Below are 27,387 nucleotides of genomic sequence, written 5' to 3'. Positions count from 1 at the left end.
GTCCAGTTTGAACTCTTGCTTCCTGACCTGCATATAGGTTTCTCAAGAGGCAGGTCAGGTGGTCTGGTATTCCCATCTCTTTCAGAATTTTCCACAGTTTATTGTGATCTACACAGTCAAAGGCTTTGTCATAGTCAATAAAGCAGAAATAGATGTTTTTCTGGAACTCTCTTGCTTTTTCCATGGTCCAGCAGATGTTGGCTATTTGATCTCTGGTTCCTCTGCCTTTTCTAAAACCAGCTTGAACATCTGGGAGCCTGCTTGGTTCACATACTGCTGAAGCTTGGCTTGGAGAATTTTGAGCATTACTGTACTAGCGTGTGAGATGAGTGCAATTGTGTGGTAGTTTGAGCATTCTTTGGCATTGCCTTTCTTTGGGATTGGAATGAAAACTGACCTTTTCCAGTCCTGTGGCCACTGCTGAGTTTTCCGAATTTGCTGACATACTGAGTGCAGCACTTTTACAGCATCATCTTTCAGGATTTGAAATAGCTCAACTGGAGTTCCATCACCTCTACTAGCTTTGTTCATAGTGATGCTTTCTAAGGCCCACTTAACTTCACATTCCAGGATGTCTGGCTCTAGGTGAGTGATCACACCATCTTACCCACATAATATAACCTAAGGTTTATCACCACTTATTTGACAATGTCTTCTATGTAATTAACATACCAATTGAACCTGATTACTTTGGGTTGTTTCAGGGGCCCTTGGAATCATCTCAGAGTTAGCTAGAGATCAAAAGAACTTTGTCAAAGAAATCAAAAGGTTTTAAAACACTTGGTCCTATAGGATCATAGGTTAGTGTGAAACAATACTTATTCATTGAACCAAAGTGACAATAAAAGATTTGAAAGGCAAATACAGAAAGTTACAACAGATTTCTTAAAAGGTAAGGAAACTTTACAGTCTGCTGTCAAAAGCAGATCAGTGTCCCAGGAATACTTTGGAGGGGGTGTCTGCAGTGGCTGATGGCTTAATCCTTACAGAACTGGAATCGCATCAGCACTGGCAGACCTCATTTTAATGTGATTCTCTTTTATGTGTTCAGCAGACATTGTGGTTTTTACAAAGTGAAGGCTTGTGGCTGTGGCCTACATCAAGCAAGTCTGTTGAAGCCATTTTTTCCAACAGCATTTGCTCACTTAGTATTTCTGTGTCACATTTTGGTAATTCTCACAATATTTCAGAGCCCCTGTGTCGGTAATATCCCCTGGAGAAGAGAAGGGCTGTGCACTCTAGTATTCTGGCCAGGAGAATTCTATAGACAGAGGAGTCTGGCAGGCTACGGTCCATGGAGTCGCAAAGAATCAGACACAGTTGAATGACTTTCACTTTCACCAGCAAAAAGATTACAACTAGTGAAGGCTCAAATGATGGTTAGCATTTTTTAATCCATAAAGTATTTTTAAATTAAGATATGCGCATTTCTTTTTTGGACATATGCTATTGCATACTGAATAGGCTATAGTATAATGTAAAACATAGTTTTTATTTATATGCACTGGGAAACCAACAAAATTCATGTGATTTGCTTTATTTAGATAATTGCTTTATTGTGGTGGCCTGGAACCAAACTGACAATGTCTCTGAGGCATGCACCAGAGAGAACTTTTTGGTATCTTTGCCAGACAAAAATCTACAAGTTAACAAGTAACAAGTGTGGAATCTTTAATCAGTAGTAAGTGGTGAGAGGAAGTAAGTTCATTACCCTAGACTAGGGCTCTGCACAGTTTTTCTCCAGATAGTAAATGTTTTAGGCCTCATGGGCCATACATACACTTGTCATCTCATATTTTTGAACCCCTCTTTTCTCCTTTCTCCCTGGCAGCACAGAAACAGGCTGTGGGCTGGATTTGGCCTATGTGGCATCATAGTATGCTGGTCCCTACCCTAGACGATCCTTGGGTGGCCATTTCTCCATATGGTCCTGTTGGGGGAATGTGTGATTCCTCAGTTCCGTCTTGTTGCAACAAAAATTTGAAGCAATGGACAGACCAGTGTTACGGCTCTGTGTAGTTTCCTTGGATGGACCAGCGTTACAGCTCAGTTTTATTTAGAAAGTAAAGAAAAATACATCCTCAAGGTGTGAGGGCTGGCCAACCCAAAAGACATGAAGAGAAGAGAAGCCCCTCCCACCCAATCTTGACTATTTTTACATGTTTTTTCTCCTCCCCCTGGGCCTGCCCTGTGTAAATTGGGCTAGCCAGGAGTGCTGTTTGTTTTACCTGAGGTCCTCACTCCAGTCCTCAGACCTTCCTTTGTCCTATTTTCCCCTGATTTTCCCTTCTTTGTCTTTTAGCCACTGCCATCCTGGATTCCTTTTTCCTATTCTAACTACCTAACAATACAAAAGAGCATTCTGCCTACCTCTTTTGCTTTCCAAGTTTGCATTTAATTTTCCTGACAGTGCTTTCTTTTTCAAAGAGTAAAATCAAGTATAATCCCTTATTACTTTGGGTGGGGGTGGTAAAATTTAGATATTAAAGATTCTTCTTATTAGAAAGGCTGGGGACATGTTCCTAAATTCAGAAAAGGACAGGTTTGTTGGAAGAGGGAAGTAGGGACGAAGGATGCTAGTTTCAGACACTTTAATTCTGACTCATTACAGGGACTCCACTGGCCAGAGGTTGAACATGGTAGTTTAGGTAGTTTTGTCCAGTTCTTCTAGACAGTGTAAAAGTGTCCCTGTTGAAAGTCAACAACAACAAAAAATGTTTTGTGTATTTATTTGGCTGGGGTGGGTCTTAGCTGAGGCATGCAGAATCTAGTTCCCTGACCAGGAATTGAACTGGGCCTGCTGCACTGGGAGCACGGTGTCCTAGCCACTGGACCACCAGGGAAGTCTTGAAAGTCAACATTTTAAAAGTTATTTACCTTGCTTTAAAATGCTTTTTCTAGCTACATAAAAAGGGGTCTCTATTTTCTGAGAGTGTGATGATGCTGTTTTTTGGAGGGAGAAGAATCAGCAGTGGCTTCACTGTCTGGTTTATTCACCTTGATGTTCTCTTTGGAAACAGATATAAATTGAGATTTCTTACCTGTTGAATTTTTTTCAAATTTATTGAGACTCTCTCTTTTGCTATTTGTTCCTAGCAGGAGGTCTTGAATAATTCATGGAGTGGTTGCTTCTATTGATAAACACAGTTAATTTTAATTATAGGACTAAGATTTATGCTAATCTTTTTTCTTTGTTTTTATGATTTTGAGTATACATGTGAATTAATTGCTTTTAACTAAAGAGGGGAAAATGTCTTTTGGGGGCTTAAAGACATGTTTGGCTGTGAGTGTATGGGTTTGTTCTTTTCTCTATGTCTGTCTGTTTTGTTAACGTGCTGGGTTGTTGGTATCTGAGCAACATTTCACTGAAGTCACCCTGGTTTATTGGGAAGTGCTCATTAAATATTTGATTCAATTATTTTAAGATGTTGTTTTGGGGCTTCCCTGGTGGCCCAGATGGTAAAGAATCTACTTGCAATGTGGGAGACCTGGGTTTGATCCCTGGAAGATCCCCTGGAGAAGGGAACAGCTACCCACTCCGGTATTCTTACCTGGAGAATTCCATGGACAGAGAATCCTGGCAGGCTGTAGTCCATGGGGTCACAACTGGACTGAGTGACTCTCACAGGTTAGGGGGGAAGTTCCTTGTGAGGGAAGATCAGTTCCTTGTGAAGGATCATGTTCTTTCTTTATTTCATTAAGATTCTAAGAGGGTATAGCCACCTAGTGGGAGATCAGCCCCAAATCTCTCAAACTGAAGATTTAGAATTTGATATAAAATTATTCCAAAGAGCTTTAAAAACCAAGCAGGGTCAAAGAACATGAAAAAGTTTCAGCTCATACTCACTCTTGTTTAGCAGGTGTTGTGGGTTCTTAGTGGCAGGGAACCCTAGGGGATGGCAGACAAGGTCTCTGCATCACTAAGTGCCAGGCAAAATGATTATCATTCACAACTCTTCTTGTCTGTTTTGTTTCATACCTGTGATTTTTTGCTTTTGGTTTTTTAAGTTTTTGGAGGGGAGGAGTTGTCAGTTACTGTGATAGCTAACAACAGAAACTTAGTTGATGATGGGAAAGACAATCCTCTCTAATTCATTCCTTTTTAAATATCACTAATTTACCCAATTTATACTTTTATAGGTGGTTTATAAAAATACATACAATATGAAAAGATATAAAAACAAATCAGGACATGGGGTGAAGGAAGACATGCCTACTGCATGTATGTACTGTTTTCTGTGCCTGGAATATTCCAGTAAACAAAACAGACATGTGAAATAATTATTTGGTAATTTTATAATAATAATAAAAAAAACCCCACCAACAAAACAAACTTATTGTCCTTATGGAGGACATAGCCTGGGATAAAAGGAGATAGTGAACAAATACACACATACATATGTGATAAGGTGTTATTTTGAGCTCCATGCACAACAGTAAAGAAAGGTTGGGATGAGGGTGGGGTGGAAGGAGGGGAGGAGTCGCTACTTATAAGGAAGGCCTCCCTCTCTGAGATGACATTTGATCTGAGACCTCTGTGAAGTGAGGAGCGGATCATGTGGCATCTGAAAGAAGAGTTCCAGGCTGAGGGAACAATAGGTGTGGGGCTTGAAGGCCTCTCTGTCAGTGAGAGGAGTAGCTGGTGCATGCTTGAGTAGCAGCCAGGAGGCTGGAGGAGCTGGAGTGGGGTGAGCAGGAGAGCGGGAGGAGGTCGGGGGCCATCATGGGTCGGTGTAAGAGCGAGCTTTGAAGCCGTACTAAGAATGGTCACTAGGGGGTATGGGAGGAAGCAGGGAGCCCTGGTAGGAGTGGTCTATTGTACTAATTCAGACAGGAGATGCTGGTAACTTGGACTGGGGGTTACTAGTGGAGGTGGTAAGTAGTAGTCGATTCTGTATATATTTTGAAGGAAATGGTGGGAGGATAGAATGCTCGATAAACTGGCAATGAAAGGGAACTTTCTTAACCTGATAAAGGACATCTACCCACATCCCTGGTGGCTCAGCTGGTAAAGAATCCACCTGCAATGAGGGAGACCTGGGTTTGATCCCTGACTTGAGAAGATCCCCTGGAGAAGGGAAAGGCTACTCACTTCACTGTTCTGCCCTGGAGAATTCCATGGACTGTATAGTCCATGGGGTTTCAAAGAGTCAGACATGACTGAGCAACTTTCACTTTCACCTAAACCCCACAGCCCACATCATGCTTCATGGTAAAAGACTAAATGCTTTTCCCCTAAGAGCAGGAACAAGATAAGGATGTCCCCTCTTGCCATTTCTGTTTACTCCTGCCATTTCTGTTTAACATCGTGCAAGAGGTTCTCAGAGAAGGCAATGGCACCCCACTCCAGTACTCTTGCCTGGAAAATCCCATGGATGGAGGAGCCTGGTAGGCTGTAGTCCATGGGGTTGCGAAGTTGGGCATGACTGAGCGACTTCACTTTCACTTCTCACTTTCATGCATTGGAGAAGGAAATGGCAACCCACTCCAGTATTCTTGCCTGGAGAATCCCAGGGACGGGGGAGCCTGGCGGGCTGCCATCTATGGGGTCGCACAGAGTCGGACATGAGTGAAGCAACTTAGCAGCAGAAGCAGCAAGAGGTTCTAGCTATGGCAGTTAAGCAAGAAAAAGAAATAGGCAAGAAAGAAGTTAAACTATTTCTGTTTGCAAATGACTTGGTCTTGTATATAGAAGGGCTTCCCAGGTGGTGCTAGTGGTAAAGAACCTGCCTGCCAATGCAGGAGACCTAAGAGGCTCAGTTTTGATCCCTGGGTCTGGAAGATCCCCTGGAGGAGGGCATGGCAACCCACTCCAGTACTCTTGCCTGCAGAATCCAATGGACAGGGGAGCCTGACTGGCTATAGTCCCTAGGGTTGCAAAGAGTCAGAAACGACTGAAGCGACTTATCACCCATGTATATAGAAAATTCTAAGGAATTTACTTTAAAAACTACTAGAACTAATAAATGGCTTCAGCAAGATTGCAGGAAACAGGCCAATATACAAAATTCAACTGTAGTTCTATACATGAGTGGTGAACATTCCAGAAATGGAATGAACATAATTCCAGTTAATGCCATGAGACACTTGGAGAGGGAGGGTGGTGGTGGGAACAGAGTTGAAAAGGGAGGGAGGGAGAGAACGTGGAGGGTAGGTGTGAAGATAGAAGGAAGAAAGGTCTGAGGTCGGAGCCCTAGGTCATTAGCGTTTAAAAGTCCAGAAGAGAAGTCAGGCATCTGGACAACCAAAAGAAAGCCATTTCCTGGGGGAAAATGTTTGTGGAGAGGAGGTCTGCAATATGTAGTGTACTGACTGAGGATTCATAGCTGAATGCGTGGATTAGTCCTGGTAAACGGCAAGGGAGAGAAAGGGTGAGAGAGGAAAGGGTCTGTCCAGAACCAACACCCTTGTAAAATGCAACAAAAATTGAGTACCAAAAGAATGAATAGGCAAGCCCATTTTTTCCCTTCTCAGATTCAACAGACATGAATATTACTCTCAAATTATTATAAACACTCGCTCAGCTTCTGTACCTATCCCATCGTAGTCTGTAGCAGTTTGCAGAGACGGACGAGTACCAGTCTGTACACCCACTTTGTGTTGTGAAGGTGTTGTGTAGGCCTCGGATTGGCCAGGGGAGCATGAGCTGAAATTTGTTCACTGTGGATTTGGCACAGCATCTGTGCTAGATGGCAGGAGGTATTTGTTAGAGAATAAGTGTCCATCTCAGGCTCCAAGAGACTACATATCTCCTTGTTCAGAAAGCATGAAGCCTGAATTTTGGTCCTATTTGGTTTATCATCATGAGCAAGTCAGAAATCACAGGATGTATATTCTGAGCATTATCCTTGTCTATAAATGATAACAGCTATCTGCTTTCTTCCTCTGAATCCTGACATTTCTGTGGTATTTTAGTCTGAATTGCTCATTTAAGCCTCATAGAGCCTTGTAAAGTGGGTGGATTTTGCATTTCTGTGAAGAAAGGAGTTCTGAGAGGCGAAACAACTTCTCCACCGTCATGCTGCTTGGAGGTGATGGAGCCAGGACCACCCTTTTAGGCCCATGTGCTTGCCACCAGACTGGGCTGTGGGATTTTTAATCCCTTTTCAGATAGGCGCTTACTGTCAGCTCTCCTATATCCTGTTTTGTTACGATTTGCAGGTTGAAGTTACTGTCACATTGCGGGTGTGTGTATGTGTTCTCAGCCTGGCAACTAAATACATTTTGTTTTTAAGTCTGAACAGTTGCTGGATTCCATTCTCCTTGGCACTAAATTCTGAACAGAAGTGCTATTTATTTCTAGAAATGCTGCCTAGTAACTGAGTTGTTTCCTCTTCCATAGTGTATGAACTATTTGCGTTCATCAGTCACATGGGAACGTCTACAATGAGTGGCCACTACGTCTGTCACATTAAAAAGGAAGGAAGGTGAGTCTTTTTAAGAAGGTAAAATGATATCTGTGTTTTATTGAGCACCTGCTATGTGCCAGGCACTCCACTGGGTGTCTCATTTGGTTCCCACAGTGGTCTTGTAGGGATAGACTCTCAAAGCCATTGTATACATCAAGACACTGAAGCTCAGAGAGGCTGAACAGCTTGGCCTTTGCAGCTGTATCAGAGCTGGTGCTGAGAGCCACTGTTCACCATCATAGGAGGGGGACCTCCCAGAGTCAAGAGGCTTCCCGCAGAAGAACGCGAGTCTGTATTTGGAACCTCTGCAGGATTGCCAGATTTAGCCAACAAAATGAAGGAAAGCCAGAAAACCAGGATGCCCTACTATGTTTGAATTTCAAATGATAAATAACTTTTTAGTATAAATATGTCTCAACTATTACATGGGACATCCTTATATTAAAAAAGTATTTGTTGTTTATATGATACTCAAATTTGACTTGGTATCCTGTGTTCTGTCTGGCAGCTCTAATACCTAGTGTTTGCCCTGTTGTAACCTTGGCTTCAAGAACTGTGAGGGCTGTGGTGAGCTGGGAGTGAGACAGTTGTGGGGTGTCAGGCCACTGCTCTCTTCAGAGTCTTCTTCCTGGGCTGGATCCCCCAGGGCGCCCCTGGTTTCCCCTCCTTGAACTCCCACTGAGTGGCCTGTCCTGTGGGTCAGCTCTGCTTGAGGCAGCGCTTGGCCCCATGGACACTGGAGAACCGCATAACCTTGGCCTCTCCTGGTAGAACACTGGCCTCTTGCTGCAGGAGTGACTGGTCTCCAGCCAGAAATCCACAGTGCTCCTTTTCCATGTGTCATTTAAGTCTTGGCTTCTCAACTTTGTGAAATAGTTGAGCACAGGAACTTAATTTATTAGTGAATTCATTTTATTACCAAGCATGACAGCTCTTTAAAAAATATATTTCTTAAGAAAAATAGCTTAATTAGAATAGAAAAAGCAGTGAATTTCATCATAAGGAGTTTGTAAGATACAAAATCATATGAAGAACATGCTGTCTGGAAGCAGAGACAGAACCGTAGTCTCTATTTTGATACATTTCTGTTTTACTGTTTTCAATGGGAAGAGGGTATGTGTTTGTCTGTATACACGCATATGTATGTATTTACAACTTTTCTAAAAGCTTGAAGTTCGTACACAGTAAGTACAATTTTGTAATCTGCTTTTCCCCACTTCATATTGTATTCTTTTCTCACTCTACCAAATATCATTTGAAGGCATTTTAATGGCTGTATAATTGTTCACTGCATGTCTATTTATGACTGGAATAGACACACATGTCTTTGCCTCCATTTCTGAGGCCGTCTAGGGGCGTCTACAAATGGAAGTGTTTGGGGGCTCCTTTAGGAGCTCCTTCTTGATTGAACTTGAGAATAAAAAGCAGTGTAGTATTCGCCGGCAATAGACTTGAGTTTGATTTATCTTAAAACATCTTGATTACGTTGAGTATGGTGCAGTAACTTTCTTCTGCGGTTTCCTAGAACTGACTTAAATCCATCACTCGCTTCTGTCTTTTGTTTTCAGATGGGTGATCTACAATGACCACAAAGTTTGTGCCTCAGAAAGGCCCCCTAAAGACCTGGGCTACATGTACTTTTACCGCAGGATACCAAGCTAAACCTCAGATGTACAAATTGGCAAGAAGAAGCTGTATGCCTTTTTAATTTGCCAAAAAAAAAAAAAAAAAAAAAAGTAAGAGGTTGGGACAGCCAGACATGAGGGAATACATGGGGGTATTTATAGTTTATTTAAAGAACATCATTTGACGCCTTCTAAAATAGAACTGGGAGGAAATTTCTATTAGTGATGATACACTATTGTAGATAGTTTTTCTTTTTATAAATGTTTAAGAAGAAGATGATTTTTAAAAAGTATTCATATTCCTGGTGGGGGACTCTTCCACTAGCACACTGAAAACGGGAAGTGCCACCAGACCCCTGTGTTTTGCTTTGGGGGTCAGTGATAGTGGTCCCCAGAGAAACCAATAGGGCCAGTTGTGCAGCCTCACCCACCGTAAACAAAAAGCCCACTTTTGTTTCATGTCGAAAATCAGTAACTGGGCTGAGCTCTATTTGTGACATAATTTTTTTCATGACACACAATAACTTCTGATCTCTCTGTGTATAGTCGTTTAGAACATCAGCAATGAAAGATATTTTTAATTTAATCATATCAAAATGCATAATACAATTGTATGAATGTGTGTGAGTGCGACTGAGAGTGTGAGGCCTTTATAGTCAACTAGAAAAGCTGTGACGGGTTGGTTTCTCAAGGTTAAAATAGTTGGAAAAAGAAAGTAAATATTTTAAAGAAACTATATCTCAGGAACAGTTAAAAAAAAATTAGTTCCCCACTTAGGTTTTCCAGCATTAGAAGGGCCGTTGCAGTGCTGTCTAGAATTCACTTGGACTTGTGACGTTTGGTGGTATGAACGCAGATGCCCCCAGCAGCAGTGTTTTCTCTGCCAAAAGTAGATGAATTCTGTTTCTCAGCAGCCCTTCCTGCTAAGGCATAGGCGTGTGTGTTGTTAGTTAAAATAGCTGATCTCTTCTTACCATAACACATGACAACTCCCTGGAATCATGATAAGTGTCCCAAATTCGTCCGTAATTTTCTCATCCCCCAGCTCGTCGCTTGCCTCCACGTCTGTGTTTTCCGGGGCAGAATTTCACCTCTGCCCTTGGTTAATCGCCTCCAGGCTTGCCTCCTCTGCTTCTCTGCCATGACCAACAGTGTGACTGTCAGCAGTCTGAGGGTTTCAGGTGCAAAGAAACTTCCTGTGATGCTATGAAAGAGCATCGTTTCCATTTTGGCATTTCAGTATTTTAGTTGCAACCTGGGATTTGATCAGAGTTTCAGATGTGATGAAAAAGTCTCTAATTTTGAATGGCAGTGTCTAATTTTTCTACTGCTCTTTCTACCGAATGCTAGGGTCTCTGGACTTTCTATTTCAGATTGTGCAGTCAAATAAAAAAGGACTTCTTGCTGTCTGCTTAACATGCTTTTGGTTGGTTAGAAAGGATCTTTCTGGAAACTGTAGGAAAATAAAGTAGAACCAACGAGGTGAAATATAGCACAGAATTTCACAATTCTGTAAATCCAGAAACGGAATTATGAGATATGCATTATGAACAGTCAGGATTCTTGTTATGATGGGGGGGCCTTCTCATGGGAGCTCCCTTAGGCTTGTGAGTGAGGGATGCAGAGCCCGAGGCCTGTGGCCTGGGGAGCTGGGTGCTGCTCATGGCTGGGCAAGTCCCCTCATCCCCCCATGTCTCACTTCCCTTCTCTACTACACAATGGTGTGATGACTCTGCCCTTCCTTTCCGGGTGCACTTTGAGAATGTGGTGAGATCTGATATGCTGACCCTCTGAAGAGCAGCAGGTGCTGTGGGTAGTGGAGTGTGCTTCTCTTCTCTCCTGATGTTTCTTCAGTTTGGGAACAAATGAGATTGGCAGAGGGAGGGAGCTCACGGTGCAGTAACTCTCTACTCAACTGCCCACTGGGGTCACCTTTTCACGTGGTCTCAGACATCCTAAGGTAGCCCCACTCGGTGACATAAGTCCCTGACTCTCCCGGAAACCCCCACACTGATCAGCCTTACAAAATCCAGTCTCCTTAGGGAGACTGGATCTCCTGAGGATCATAGTTAATGAACACACACGAAGCACACGTGAAAATGACTTCTTTTGACGGCAGTTACAAAGTGAAGGCCCTTCCTGGGGGGTGGGAGGGGGACTGGGGCTTTGGATTGAAATGTGGACAAAAATAGCATGTGTATTCTGAACAAATTAAAACATTTTATAATAAAACTTTGCAGAATGAATGTTTTCAAGCCAGTATATACAGTTTTAGGCTACACATTATTCATGAAGTAGAAAAAGAAATTCAGCCCTTTTGATACCTAAACACATCATAAGAAAGTAGAATATGGCTGCCTTTTTTTTCTGCCTCACAAAACAAAGGGCTATTTATACAAGGCAAAGTTTTGTATATGTGTTCTTCTTTATTTCAGATTGTGAGTTGGGGAAAACTGGAGCAAATATCAGTCTTCTTTCATGCTTATAAGTGTATTAATATGTATATCTTAATATGTTCAAGGCAGGCTTCCCTGGAATCAGAGTCTGGAATATATTGCTTAATTTTATACATGTATGTAGGTGAAATGATTTATGACTGAAAACTGGAATAATGTATTTTGTCAACTGGTCATCAACCTGTTAGGAATCTTCTGTGTTAGGTGGTGGTGTAATTGTGAAATTATCAGTGTGTGTGTGTGTGTACGTGAAAGAGAGCACTTTCTTCCTGTAAATATCTTTTGATACCCATCTATGTAAAATCCTCATGAATGTGTCTTGAAATGTACAGCATATCAAGGTTCTTGTTTTGTTAGTTGATCTAAATGCCCACATAATTCATCAGAAATCCAGTTTAATTCATATTGGGATTCTTTTTTTGAGGGGAGAAAAAGTATGCAAACAGAACTATTAGGAAGAGTCCCATATGAATGCCATTGTATGTCAACATTGCTTTAATATTTTGAATTGACTTGCTGTTTTCTCCCACCTACAAGAGAATGTGTCTGCCATTCCCCTGTGCTCACTGTGGGTTGTAGGGAGTAGCCTGTTCCTCCCAACATCATGTGTTCCTTTGACCTGAACTGGATGAAGCCTTACCTGCAATCTATAGTGAGAGCACCTGGGTTTGTAGCCTGACTCTGCTTCTAAGTGACATGGGGCCAAGTTGCTTTATCTCCCCGGGCCTTTTTCCTTAAAATGAGTGGGTTAGACCAGATAAGCTCAGGAGTCCCTTTCTGCCCTAACATTCAATTCTGTTTTCCTACAGTTGCTACTATGGTCAGACATGTGAGATGCATGGGCACATAGATGTTATGTTTCTGGTTAATAGCTCACACGTCCCACTTTTGAACTTGTCTCGTTTTTAGTGTCCCCACCCCAACTTCTAGTCCCAGTTTCTTGGGTAATTACTTTCTTTCTTTTTTTTTTTCCCCTCTCCACTTCCCAGTCAGTATTTTGTTACCTTAATCTTCTTCCTCAAAGATGAAAAATCTGCTTTACAGCACATCTTGCCCCGAAAAACATCAGAACTACCTTCGGCTAACTCTGTAACCTTTATGGATTATCTTATTCTAATTCAGTTATAGCTGTGATCCTCAAGTAAGTTTTTCTACCACAGAAATGATGTCTTTTCATCCGGTAGGCATCACGGTTGCTACATCGCATCATCCTTGTGGCGAGATGGCTGGTGTTGGGAGCAGGATGGGGGAACAGGGTTAGATAAATTGTGATTCTATGCTTTACCTAATGTCGAAAATTCTAGGTTACAGAACAAGCTTCTGTACCCTTCAGTTGGTGTATAAGATCGCCCAGGCAGTGCCACAGAGATTCCCTACTCAATAGATCATCCTGGAAGAGTTTGTGTTATGATTCTGTAGACCCATGTGATTCAGCACAGTGGTCCACTTGTGGCTCATGACTGGAAATGCATACCAGATTTGGAAGGCTTAATACCAGAAAGAATGCGAAAGATTGCATCAATACTTTATACTATGTGCTAAAATGACAGAATTTTAGACATATCAAGAGATTGATAAAGTTTCACTTCCTTTTAATCTTTTTTTAATGTAGCTACCAAAAACGATTGAAATCAGACACGTGTCGCACTTCTGTTGGACACTGCCCCTCTAGGTCAGGTGGTGCGGGGGAGGTAGTGGAGATCACGTAGGCACGGAAGGCAATTCTGCAAAGCATCCATAGAGAAGCAGCACAAACATTTTCACTGGAGTCGGGAGCACTGTGAGCTACAGAATGCCTTCTAGAAAGAAGATTTTTCTACCTAAGAACCGATATATGTATATAGAAGACCCCAAATGAAAACCAGAAATACGTGAGCCCAAACCCTGTTCCTTCAGTTTTGCCTAAAAGCTGCTGACTTTGTGTTTCTTTTTAAAGCATCTGCCGGGTGCCAAGGATATTAGCCACATGAGGGTGTTGGGCAGATTTGTTTCACTTTGGGCAACATTCTCTTGTGGTTTCCCCTCCCCAGGTATTGTTTTCATCTGTTCAGAGCTGGGCATGTCGAAATAAATGTGCAAATCTGGCCGCTCCTCCTGGCCTCCGCGGAGGCTGAGCCTGTGGCCTGCACCCATTGCTTGGTTGGTTCCTGAAAAGAGTTGGCATTTATTTTGCACTAGTCACAGTTGTTGTTTGAAATATCTCAAATGTTTTGGGAGACTATTTGCCTGTGATGGAAAGAGAGATGGATGATTTATTGCTTCACTTCTTTTAAAATTAAAAGCTATTCTCACAATCTGAGGTCCCTTTGTGGCTCTTTTTTCTTTTGTAAAACTGCCAGGTGAACTGATATTGCCTTTTGCAGGTTCTTATCCATGAGTGGAACAGGTAACTAATTTTATTTCTTTTTAGGGTTTCTTTGTGTGGGCACTGGGGCTGCTGGGTCACCATCAATAGTGGAACATTGGTGATGGCACTATGTTACCTCTGTTAAGGAGGGAGGGGCAGGGCGGGGGGAGTCTGTGGGTCTCTTCTCTACTGAGTTTCAAGCTGAATACTGGAATCAGTTAAGACCTTTCTGTGGTTCCCTGCTTCTCAGTTTGCTAATGGCTTCCTTAATGTAGGTATAAGCAGAATCAGCACTAGTTGAATCAAGAGATTTCAGCATTTTTATGACAACATTTCTAGGCTGTATGAGTTTCCTATTGCTGCTGTGACAAATTACCACAAGTTTAGTGGCTTAAGACAATACATTAGGTCAGAGGTCTGGAAGTGGGTCTCACAGGGCTAAAATCCAGGTGTTAGCAGGAGGGGAGCTGTAGGGGAAGATCCATTCCCCACTTCTTCCAGTTTGGGGATGCTGTTGGCATTCCATGGTTCATTCCTCAGTTCTCCTGACAGCACTGGCATCACTCCAGCATCTGCGTCCATTGTCGTATCTCCTGCCTCTTTCTTACAGAGACCCTTGTGATTACATGCATTTACCCAGATAGTCCAGGATAATCTTCCCATCTTAGGATCCTTAATCACAGCCGCAATGTTCCTGTTGCCATGTAAGGTGATTAGGATGCGGACACCTCTCAGGGGCCTTATTTTGCTTGCCATCTAGGGCATGTTAAATGCTGTTTAAAATATGTTCATTTAATGCCTACATTTTTTTAAAGAACAATCCTATTTATCTCTAAAATCCAAGTAAAAAGACTGACATCAGTGTCATATCATCTGTTTTGGTGAGGGACTAAGAGGAGAAGGAAATGATGGGGATAGTGAGAGGTTGCTTACTGCTTAGAGAATTGTAGTTTTAGGACAGTTGTTTGCAAGCCAGCTGCTGCTGGTTGGCATAGCTCATCTTGTCCAGTAACAGAGTTTACCGGTGTGTGTATGTGCTGTTTGAACTCATCATTCAGCTTTTCAGATGTCATCAGTGACAAACTTCAGTCACAGTGGAGAAATTTAACAGGAAAATGGTGAGTAATTCTCATCCCTATGTAACCAATTATTTAAAAATCTACTAGGAAGAGTCTTTCAGTGAGGCAGGAAGTCAGAGTGGAATAATGGCAAGAGTAGAAGCATATAGACAAGTTCAAATCCTGTTTCCAATAGAGACGAGCTCTGTGACTTTGGTAAGTACTTAATATCCTGAGATTCAGTCTTCTCATCTGTTCAGGGGCATAATACTTATCATAAGTTGTGTAAAGTATCTGATGGTCTGGTGGACACAGGGTATTTTTACTGTGGTATGTCATCATTTTAACCCATGTAGCATTTTGACTCTGTGGAAGTTTTGACCAATTGTTTTAATCTAAAAATTAAAAAAAAAGATTACAACAACACTGACTTTTTTTCCAAAACTGTTTTTCTAGAGATGATTCCATTAAGATGATTCCAATTTATTATGTTAATCTGTATAGCACGGTTCGTCATTCAGAAACTACTAACCATCTACTATGTGCAGGGCACTGTTTTTCTTGGACATGTTGTTCAGTCACTCAGTTGTGTCCAACTCTGAGATCCCATGGACAGGATAGGTCTTTTCTTGGACATATCAGTAAACAAGGTAGATATGGGTCTCTGCCCTTGCTAAGTTAATTTTTTACCAAAGAGAGATGCTAAATGTAAGAAATAAGTAAATGGTATGTAAAACGTACTGAGTCTTTCAGGAAAAAAAAGTAGAGCAGGAATGGACATGCACGTTGAGGTACTAAATCAGGGAAGTACCTGGCCAGGGACGGTGCCATTTGGAAGTGAGATTTGAAAGAAGACTTAAAGGTGGTGAAGGCATCATTCATCCAAATAGATGTCTGGGGCAAGGATACACTTGGCAGAGGGACCAGGCTGGATAGCAGCCCCAGGGTAGGAACGTATCTGATATGTTAGAGACGCAGCAAGAGAACCAATGTGGTTAGAAGGGGAGGAGGAGAGTAGGAGCCAGATTGCCTCAGCCAAAGAGGCATTGGAAGGGTGTGGCTCTAGAGTAAAATGGGGAGCCCTGAACTGCTCTGCCCAAATTTTCAGGGAGATTGTTCTTTGTTTAGCTGAGATGACAGGAAGACAAGGACAGAAATAGGGCTACTGTGAGCAAGGGGAGATATTGATGCTCAGAGGGACGGATGGTATCAGTGGGGGTAGTGTGGATAGGCAATTCTAGATACATTTGAATGTAAGGCCAATAGGATTTCCTGATGGATAGGATGTGAGGTGTGAGGGAATGAGTAGCTAAAGCTGTCCCCCGAAGTTTTTGTTTTGAGCAATTGAAGAATGTAGTTGCAGTCAGCTAAGGTGGTGAGGGTGTGGTGAGGTTACAGCTGGTGGTGGGGAAAGATGATCAGGAGTCTGGCTGGGGACATGTTGAGGTTGAAGTGCCTATTAGAGCTCCATGGCTGATGTTCAGTAGGAAGCTGAACATACTATACAACTCTGGACTTTGGATAGAAGTCTGGACTGTAGATATAAAATTGGGAGTGGTTGGTATCTAGACGGGTGGGATTGTCAATGGAGGGAGACCGGAAATAACACAGAGGTCCTGGGGCTGAGCCCTTGAAGACGAGCCAGCCTAGGGACGAGTGACCACTGTCATGCATGGAAACCAAGAGCATAGTGCCTGGAAGGAAGCCAAGTGAGGAAAGCATCCTGAGGAGGTGAGAGTGACCAAATAACTGTGGTAGGCTGAATGAGATGAGTTTACCGTGAGACTGATCAACTTGGAGTCATGTGTAGTCTCCATGGGAGCAGTTTGGGAGAGGAATTGCAAAACATGAATACAGACAATTCTTTGGAGGAGTTTTGGTACAAAAGAAAGAAAGCGGGGTGGTGACTGCTAAGGGAAGTGAGTGGGATTGAGAGCACTTTTTCCTTTTAACTATGAGAAATAAGATGGCCAAATAAAGAACATGCAGGGTGTAGGAGGGAGGGGGCAGAAGTGCTGGTCCTCTGTCTTGAACAGCCAAGAGGAGATAGAATCTGGTGCCAGAGTTGGAGCTGACTTTAGGCAGACTTGTGTGTGGACAGGAGGAAGGCAGATGCCATGGTGAGGAGACCAGGAGACAATGCCGTGAATCTGGGAGTTCTTTCCTGCATTTATTTTCTGAGGGAAAGAGGAAGCAAGATGGCCATCTTAGGAGGGGGTGTGAGGGAGACAGGATTGAGTTAATTTAAGAAAGTTGACCAGTTGAACCCTTCCCAGAGTTTCACATTTTCCTTTCTAGTTTATGAACTTACTTTGTTAACAGTTCTTTAAATTTTAAAAGAACAATCTTGAGTCATCAGTTTGTGTTTGGTCCTCATCAATTTTCCCATTATAACTTGCTATTGAGGGCTTCCCTGGTGCTCTGATGGTAAAGAATCTGCCCGCATTGCAGAAGACCTGGGAAAGATTCCTCTGGAGAAGGTCATGGCAATCCACTCCAGTGTTTTTGCCTGGAAAATCCCACGGACAGAGGAGCCTAGTGGGGTTGCAAAGAGTCACGATTGAGTGACTAACACTTATGGAGTGGATTCAATTAGCAGTAGAGTAAAAGCTTAGGACTTGAGTGCTCACTGAGGTTAAAATGACAGAGTGGAAGCCTCTGCCTGAGAACTCTGTACCAGGCAGGCTTCAGGAAATGTTAGCTAGCTTCCTGTTTCCCTTCCAGAGAACTGGGGCTGAGAAGGCGGCCCTTCTGGACTCTACCCTCCTGAGCTCAGTGAGCAAACTTGAGCAGAGTGCCTACTGAGAATCAGTAGTTTACTTCCACAGGGCAAAATACCAAAATTAACTATTGGTGCCTGAAGTTCTGATTCCTTAAGCTGATCACCAGCAGGTGTTAAGTAAGGAAACAATATATCAGTCCTTTGTGAACCCTGAAGTGCTGCATAGGTAAGGTATTACCTTAAGGAGCCCTGTAAAGAAATGTGAAGAACCATTCAGACCCTGGGCTGCTTTTGTACACACACATGGAGTGAAGCAGCTATGAGAGGAAATTAATATTCACATTTAAAAAGTTGGGGAGGGGGTCGGAGACATAGAAAGGGTTTGAGTTATGCCAGAGGTAGAAGAGCCACAGTTCACCACTAGGTAGATGGGACTTTACTGCCTGGAGAATAACAGTGAAGCAGGAATGAAAAGATGTACAGCTTAATTTTGCAGAGGAGAAAAGAGAATCCCACCAAGGGTAAGTGCGGCCTCTGAGTGAAAGAGAGAGGGCACCGGGGAGGGAATCCCCAACTCCGCCAGGCTGGCTTCTTGCTGTTTAAATCTCGGACCCAAACATCAGGTAAGAGAAACCTTTCCTGACCTGCCCAGATAAAGGAGCCCAGTCACTCTCATTTCTTACTAACCTTGTTGTTCTAGCACTTTGCATACTACATAAGCAATGTGGGAAAATACTAAGATGAAGTCTTAATACCCAACAGAGTTGTGCTATGATGTATAATAGTTCACTAAATATACAGAACTTACCTTGTTCTTCTAGCACTTTGCAGCATTCTCATCTATTAAAAGTACTTGTTGTGGATGTCCAAGCTCTTCAAAGGTTTGATCTGATTTACTTACCACTGTCCTGCTCTAGAACGGGACCTGCACTTAGCAGGTGCTCAAAGTGAAAGTGAAGTCACTCAGTCATGTCTGACTCTTTGCGACCCTGTGGACTGTAGCCTACCCGGCTTCTCTCTCCATGGTATTCTCCAGGCAAGAATACTGGAGTGGGTTGCCATTTCCTTCTCCAGGGGATCTTCCTGACCCAGGGATTGAACCCGGGTCTCCTGCATTGCAGGCAGATGTTGTAACCTCTGAGCCACCAGGGAAGCACAAAGATTTGACCGAAAAAGAAAAAGACCCTAAAACAAATATATTTTAATACTTTTATTAAAAATAAAACCAGAAAAATCCACTGAAACCCAATTTCAGATTAATATTTTAGACTTTAAGAAAGGAGGAGGATTTTAAAGTTTTGTTTATCTAAAAATGCATTCCTGATTTCCAGATAACTCATGCAAAATCATAGTGATATTCAATAAAAAGACCATTTAACCAGGAGTACAAATTGGATTGTTTGATTTGAAGCAATTCTGATCCCTGTATCCCATTTTGAAAGATATCTGAAAAGACCTTGAAGCCACAGACAAAGTTTATTTGAAAACATAGTTTAAAATTGCACAAATATAAATACAATTTAATAATGTGAAAAAGGGGAAGGCATGCTTCCATTAAGTACAAAAATACTACCTTAATCTTGGTACTTTGCAAATTATAAGCCAACAGAGTAAATTAAACACATCAATCAATATGATAAGAGATTTTTATGGTAGTAATTTTATTTCAAAGAGCAATGCAGGGAAATACTAAGATGAAGTCTTAATACCCAGCAGAGTTGTGCTATGATATGTAATATTTCATTAAATATACAGATACATTGTCATGTAGTATGCCAATAAATTTAACACCCCACCCCTACTGCCATTAATTTACTATAGGTCACTTAATTTGGGTTGGTTTTAATTTTAAAGCTCAACATAAACATTTAAGGTTAATTTTTTTCTGTTATCTATTGAGGTTAAAAATGAAATCCCAAGATTTTAAACATGATTGCGCATGATAAGGAAGCATCACAGAAGAATTTGTCTCAAACAGTATTTTAGATTAGATATGCATTATTCATAGATATACAAAATATATAGAAACATCTTTTCTAAATAGATAATAAATGCTTGTTATAGTTTGTAAAAAGTTTACTAAATTAATCAGGTTTATTTTCAACAAATGTAAACAAAGTTGGGCAATGAAAATTGAAGAGGGTTTGGGTTAGATGATGTGGGGGGAATTGAAAATAAATTAGTAAAATTTAGGTTTGCTCTGTTTCTTTTATCTACTGGTAACACGTTGAATCATGAACATCTTTCTCATGTAGCACAGTTCCCTTGTGGTATTTTTATATATCTCAGTGAAAAGGCCAAACTACCCCAGTGAATGTGTATATTCCTTCCATTTCCTTCTCTAAGAAAGAAAAACCCACAGTTTATGGTAAGTAAAGAACTGCCTCATTCTTTATTTTCCGTCTTATTATTTTGAGTGCAGGTTTCCGAAAGTGTTCCAATAAGCCTGTCAGGTTTTGCTGTGACGCTCTATAACAAGAGTTCTTTATTGGAGAGCACTCCTAAGAAAACAGTTCTGAGATCGGGGGACTTATTTCCAGAGTGTGCTATTTTGGTATTTCTGCAGAGGGTGCAGGTAGTGGAAACTTTATTCAAGGCAAAGTACCACATGAGGAGAGTCTGTGAAGTCACACACTTTAGTTTTCTGGGTTTTTTTCCTCCTCCTAACTAACTGTTGAATGCTTCCACACAGTGGTCTTGGAGCTCGCCTGCATGTGTGTGGGGATGTACGGGGATATGAATGGTGACCAAGCTGGCACTAACGTAGGATGCCGCTACTGTCCAACGGAGCTTTGCCCCCTCCATTTCTGGTCTCCTTGTCCTCATTTTTCCTTAAAGCAGGCGTCACAAAAAGTCAGTGAGAAGACTTTAGAGTTGGTTCTGAGTGACTATGAGGTCACCTCATCAACCTTGAATATCAGTGTGTTTACAGATTGACTATGTCCAGTTTCTTAAGGGATGTGGCCCCAAGTAGCTGTGTTGAGGACAGTGGTGTGATAGACGCCCCCTCACTACGTGACATTTGTGGAAATTAAGACCCTGTGTCCACTTTGCCTTATGATGGTTTTTCATGAGCCTGACGTTACCCTGACCTCTCCACCTTATTTAGAATGTCAGTATTTCTAACTTAAAAAAAACTTGAAATGCACTCTTAACTCAAAACTGTGCTGAGGCAATCAATATGCTTTTGTTTAGTAGCATTCAAACGTGGATTTTGTTTTGGGTCTCTTGTGCCTCAACTGTTTTTTAAAAACTGTTTGGATGTCTAAATATCTGGTTTCCTTACAGGATTAGTTTGGCGCTGGCTGCAACACTGCACTGCATAAACCAGCTGTGTGAATCTCTAAAGTTTGGTGTAATAGCATGAGAACCACCTCAAGGATAGGGTACTAAAGGTAGAAAAACTGGTGGGACACAAAGTTCATGAAAATGCTCCCTGGTTCAGAAGCAAGGAAAAATAAGCTAACCTATGAGACTTAATCATGCACGGGGAAAATTTACATTCAGTAAAGTTATCTTGCATGCTTTGGTTAATATTCGAGTAGGCAGACTTTGCAAGTACTAATGCATGCGTTATCTTGGTACCTGAGGTTATATGTTTTACTTTTTAAAAACTGCCTTTTTACAAACCTTATGCCAGAGTTCAGATAGCTACAAACACTCTTAGAAAATATATAGATCTATCTACTTAGTTCAAACAGTTTATTTTCAGCCAGTTCTATAAATACTGAAACAAGGAAATTGTGCAGTAAAATCTGGCGAGGGAATGCATTTGAAATTATTTTTACAAAGTTGAAATCATGCATGTGCATGTGTAATAATTCCTAAAACAGGAGGCCTCAAGAAGATGGGACACAAACGAAGCCTTCAAAACACCCTGTTACTAGAATGCTTCTAGAAGCATTTTGAGCAGTAAAAACCACCCCCATAGCAACAACAACATACAGTCCAGTTTTGTGCAACTGATTCAGGGACAAATGAGGGACACAAAATGATCATTTTGCTTTTTCTGTTTCTGAGGCACTCACAGACAAAGCTTATGGTACAGAGTTTTGGAGCTCCTGTTAATAAGTAGGACTAACTACAGTTGTATTCAAGTCTTGCTTGTATAGCACAAATATACTAGAAAGACTTATATTAATGACTAGACATAGACCTAAGATTTAACATAATAGTTCTCATAAAAGAGAATTAAGTAGTTCTCTTTAATAGAGACAGAACTATTATGTTGTTAAAGAAAGAGGAAAGCAGCATAAAATTGAAAGTGAGTGGGTCCTGGACATTCCAACCCAGTTAACTGTCACAAATTTGCCATTCTAGTTGGAACACAGATTAGCTGAGGAAGCACACCTCAGTTTTCTCCTAAACATTTCCTAGTGGATAAGATCTGCCTTTCTTTCAAGGAGTCATGGGGACTGAGTGGGAGAAAGCAAAGGGAATGTTGGCTCAGTGGGATAGGCCCCTTATCTCTCCTTTTCTCTACTCCTCCTCTGCCTCCCTGGGAAGGTACAGGAGCACATGGAAATAGCCCAGCAGGCACAGTTATAACATTTTGAAAATTCAGCAGTGATCACTGGCCATCTCTCCATTTTCATCCTATTTACTAGTGAAACTGGTTCTTGAAAGCCACATTTATGAAATGGAGTGGTCATTCTAGTAAAACATTACCATTCTAAGAGATCTTAGGCTATTTATTACTCAATAACCCCAAATATATACTCAAAGCCTTCCCAGAGTACCCCAGAAGGTAACCCAAAACACGTATCCTTTCAAATGGAAAGATAAATTTGAGTGACAATTTTACATCATGAAGATAAGATGCAAAAATCAGTTCTGCTTTAAATGTGTCAACAGTTAAAAAATAGGTGTATATAATAAACACTGATCTGAAATGTTGCTACTTAAATTTTTGGTGCTCTGATTTCTGTAAACTTTCACTTGCTTTCCAGCAACTGTTTTTACTTAATTTGGTTAAAAAGTATCATCATATAAACAAACTTATTTATAAAACAGACTCACATATTTTGAAAATAAATTTATGGTTACCAAAGAGGGAAACATGTCAGGAAGGACAAATTAGGAGCTTGTAATTAAAACACACAATGTAAAATAACCAACAAGGACCAACTGGATTGTACAGGGAACTCTACTCAATATTTTGTAATGTTATATGGGAAAAGAATCTGGAAAAGAATGAATGTGTATTATATATATAGTGAAATTGGTATATACATACATATGTGTGTGTGTGTGTGTGTGTGTGTGTGTGTGTGTGTGTGTGTGTATAGGCAACCCACTTCAGTATTCTTGTCTGGGATATCCCACAGACAGAGGAGTCTGGCAGGCTACATCCCATGGGGTCACAAAGTGTCAGACATGACTTAGCAAATGAACAACAATATATATAACTGAATCACTATGCTGTACACTTGAAACTAACTCAGCATTGTAAATCAACTATATACTTCAATAAAATTTTTAAGAAGTATCACTGAAGGAAGATATTCTATGCTCTTGGATTAGAAGAATCAATATTGTTAAAATGGCCATACTACCCAAAGCCATCTACAAATTTAATTTGATTTAAATTAAATTCCCTATCAAATTACCCATGACATTATTCATAGAACTAGAACAAATAATCCTAAGATTTATATGGAGCCATGAAAGACTCAGAGTTGCCAAAGCATACTCAGGAAAAAGAACAAAACCAGGAGGCATAACCATCCCAGACTTCAGATGATACTACAAAGCCAGAGTAATCAAAACATCATGGTACTAGAACAAAAGCAGACATAGGGATCAATGGAACAGAACAGAGAGCCCAGAAATAAACCCACACACCTACAGTTAATTAATCTTCAACAAAGGAGGCAAGAATGTAAAACAGAAAAAAGACTCCAAGTATTGTTGGGAAAGCTGGACTGCTGCATGTAAACATCAGTGAAATCAGTACACATCCTCTCACCATGCACAAATAAACTCAAAATGGCTTAAATATAAGTAAGACATGACAACATAAAACTCCTGGAAGAGAACATAGGTAAAACATTCTCTAACATAAATTATAGCAATACTTTCTTATGTCATTCTCCCATGGCAGTAGAAATAAAAGCAAAAATAAACAAATGGGTCCTAATCAAACTTATAAGCTTTTGCATAGCAAAGGAAACCACAAACAAATAGAAAAAACCTACCAGCTGAGAGAAAATATTTGCAAGTGATGTGACCAACATGGGTTTAATTTCTAAGACATAGAAACAGCTCATACAACTCAACAATTAAAAAACAACCCAGATGGAAAATGAGCAGAAAATCTAAATAGATGTTTCTTCAAAGATTACATCCAAATGACCAACAGGCACATGAAAAGATGCTCAACATTGCTAATCATTAGTTAAATTCAAAACTATAATGAGTACAACTTCACACAGGTTAGAATGGCCATCATTTAAGAAATCTACAAGTAACAAATGCTGGAGAAGGTGTGGAGAAAAGGGAACCCTACTACACTGTTGGTGGGAATGTAAGTTGGTACAGTAACTATGGATAATGGTACCCAAGTTTCTCAAAACACTAAAAATAGTTACCATATGATCCAGCAATCCAGCACTTCTGGGCATATATCTGGGAAAAACTATAATTCAGAAAGATACATGCACCCCTATGTTCACAGCAGCACTATTTACAATAGCCAAGACATGGAAACAACTTAAATGTCCATCAACAGAGGAATGAATAAAGAGGTGGTGTACACACACACACACACACACACACACACACACACACACACACACACACAGTGGAATATTACTTAGCCATGAGAAAGAATGGAATTGGATCATTTGTAGAGACCTAGACGGACTTAGAGAGTGAAGTAAGAGAAAAACAAGTGTCATATATTAATGTATATATGTGGGATCTGAAAAAATTGGTATAGACAATCTTATTTACAAAACAGAAACAGAGGCAGAGACACAGATGCAGAGAACAAGTGTATGGATACCAAAGGGGAAAGTGGGGGTGGGATGACTTGGGAGATTGGAATTGACATATATGCAACTATTGATACTATGTATAAAACATAACTAATGAGAACCTACTGTGTAGCATAGGGAACTCTACTAAACGCTCTGTGGTGACCTAAGTGGGAAGGAAATTGAAAAAAGAGGGGATATATGTATATATATATAGCAGATGCACCTTGCTGTACAGTAGAAACAACATTGTAAAGCAACTACAATAAAATTTTTTTAAAAAGATGTGCATATATACAATGGAATACTATGAAACAATAAAAAAGAATGAAATAATGCCATTTGCAGCAACATACATGGATATAGAGATGAAGTGAAATAAGTAAAAATGAGAAATATATCTATCATATGTGGAATCTAAAATATGACACAAGGTGGGGGGATGGAATAGTTAGGGAGTTTGGGATTGATGTACATACTGCTGTATTTACCATGGATAACCAATAGGGACCCACTATATAACACAGGGAACTCTGCTCAATATTATGTAACAACCTAAATGGGAAAAGAATTTGAAAAAGGATACATGTCTCTGTTTAACTGAATCACTCTGCTACACACCTGAAACTGTAACACTGATAATCAACTATACTCCAAGATACAACAAATAGTTTTATAAAAAGTTGAAAGGAAATCTAACACAAATGAACATATCTACATAACAGAAACACACGTACATAGGGAGGTCAGATTTGTGGTTGCCAAGGGGTAAGAGGGGTGGGGGAGGGATGAGTTAGGAGTTGGAGGTTAGCAGATGCAAAATATTATATATAGAATGCATAAACAACAAGGTCCTACTGTATAGCATAGGGAAATATATTTAATAACCTGTGATAAACCATAATGGCAAAGAAAATAAAAAGAACTTATACACATGTATAACAATCACTTCGCTGTATAGCAGAAACTAACAACATTGTAAATCAATTATGTCAATTAAAAATACTGAAAACCTTTGTGTCCTCTAACACAACTCTTTGAAGTTACTTTGTATTCCAAAAGCAAAATAAAACTTGGGCTACAAAATCTGCCACCACACAGAACAATCAAAAATCAAAGCATCCCACATTTACCCTGTTTTCAGGCTTTGTTACCGATTTCATGCAGGTAGTGCCAGCAAGGCTAAGAAAACAGCCTATCTTTACTGCAAGTTCAGTTGACTATTGAAAGTATAGAATGACTTCATAAATGGAACACCTGTAAAGTTTGTCCTAATGGTCTATGATGGAAGCAAGTCAGCTGACCAGTGATGCACAGGGATTGAGAGGATAAGCATGCACAGAATGGATGCTATTCCATCAGGGATACTCAAGCAGGCATGTGTCACGGACTGGAGTTTGGCACCAAGAGTCCATTCCAGACCGAGTTTCTAGGATTCTAAAACTCTACAGAATACCAGGTATTCTTTAGAAAGTATTACTGAGCTCTGCTTTGCTTCTCAGACTGCAGGGAAGGAGGCCAACCCTGGGTTGGGACTGCTGCCCAACAGTGAATGCCCCAGTGCCTCTGTCTCTTGCTGGCCAGATGGAGGCATCACCTAGCCCAGGTAGGCTTTGACATGAAGATAAAAGTCTGGCACCGCCATAGGCCCTCAACTCTGTCTGTATAAACTAGGATAGGTTATGATATGTGGAAGCCTCAAGTGCTTATGGTTTCATGTGTCCTTGGGACGCCTTCTGACATAACAGAAGAGAGCATTTCTATCTGTACCTCAAGAGTTCGATATCTTAGCATGTGTATACATTTCCTTTCTCATCTTCCAGTAGAAGCTAACTCCCCAGTCAATTAAATTCTTGAACCAAATGCTGTTTTTTTTTTGGTGGTAACTATAATCATGAATGTATCCAGCTGTTAGTAACCAAAGAACATGAGGAAAAAAGATGGGCTTGGATTGCTTTGGGGAAGATTCTAGAGGAAGGAGACACAGTGAAGATGAAAAGGACCACTTAACCAGGACAAATTACTCAAATTGGACATCAGCTAATTTATACTTTGGTTAGCATTTTGCAAACAATTTTTCTAAATCTTTAAAAAATGACGTCTTTCCAAATAATCACCAAACTCCCAACAGGCACAAAACACTCTGAAGAACTGAGTGGACTATAACCAATTACATAAAACACTACTGCCAGCAGAAAATTCCTGATGCTTGATACATGTTCAAAGTGAAAGCCACACATGCATCTTTCATATTAAACCACTGACGTTCAGTGAGGTTCAGCTCGAAGACAATGATCTTCTATCATTTAGAATGCAAAAAGGGTGAGCAGGGCAGATGATTATAGAACTAAGAATACACATAATTTTAAGGGAAAGATGTATTTATCACTTAAGAAATACTATTTAAAATATTAACAGTTTAAAAGGAACATTAACTGTGAATGGCAGTTAGAAAGCAAGGAAAATATGACATTTAAGCAAGTTAATGTTAACTCAATAGAAATCACATCATCATCAAACTTTCTGTAGAGAATTTGTGAATGCTATCTTTTGCTTAAGTTCATACAGAGTCCCAGAAAAGCATGTGAATAAGATCTTTGTTTGACATATTTACACCTATGTCTTATCTGCTTTAAGAAAAAACACTCCTTCAAAACCCTACGCTATGAAAAACTATTTTCAGGAATTTTTATTTGGTCCGTTGATCTAACAAGGCTGAGTTCGCAAATCTTTCACCCCCAAGTTAAAAATTGGAGCAACAAAACAAAACTCCAGCAAGGCATAAATAAGATA

The 27,387-nt window shown here is 40.6% G+C and overlaps 1 protein-coding gene across 1 annotated transcript in view; it reads left to right on the top strand.

Annotated features, from left to right (window-relative positions):
* The window catches only part of USP13 (ubiquitin specific peptidase 13), a 129,685-nt gene extending 120,614 nt beyond the window's left edge, over positions 1-9,071 (top strand). Inside the window, exons 20-21 of the mRNA XM_068971203.1 lie at positions 7,343-7,427; positions 8,978-9,071. Of these exons, the coding sequence (XP_068827304.1) occupies positions 7,343-7,427; positions 8,978-9,071 (179 nt within the window). The remainder of the gene's footprint in view (positions 1-7,342; positions 7,428-8,977) is intronic.
* The last annotated feature ends 18,316 nt before the right edge of the window (positions 9,072-27,387 follow it).

The sequence above is a fragment of the Capricornis sumatraensis genome, chromosome 1 (genome assembly GCF_032405125.1).
Source record: "Capricornis sumatraensis isolate serow.1 chromosome 1, serow.2, whole genome shotgun sequence".
NCBI classification, from domain to species: Eukaryota; Metazoa; Chordata; class Mammalia; order Artiodactyla; family Bovidae; genus Capricornis; species Capricornis sumatraensis.
This window is presented reverse-complemented; position numbering and strand designations above follow the sequence as displayed.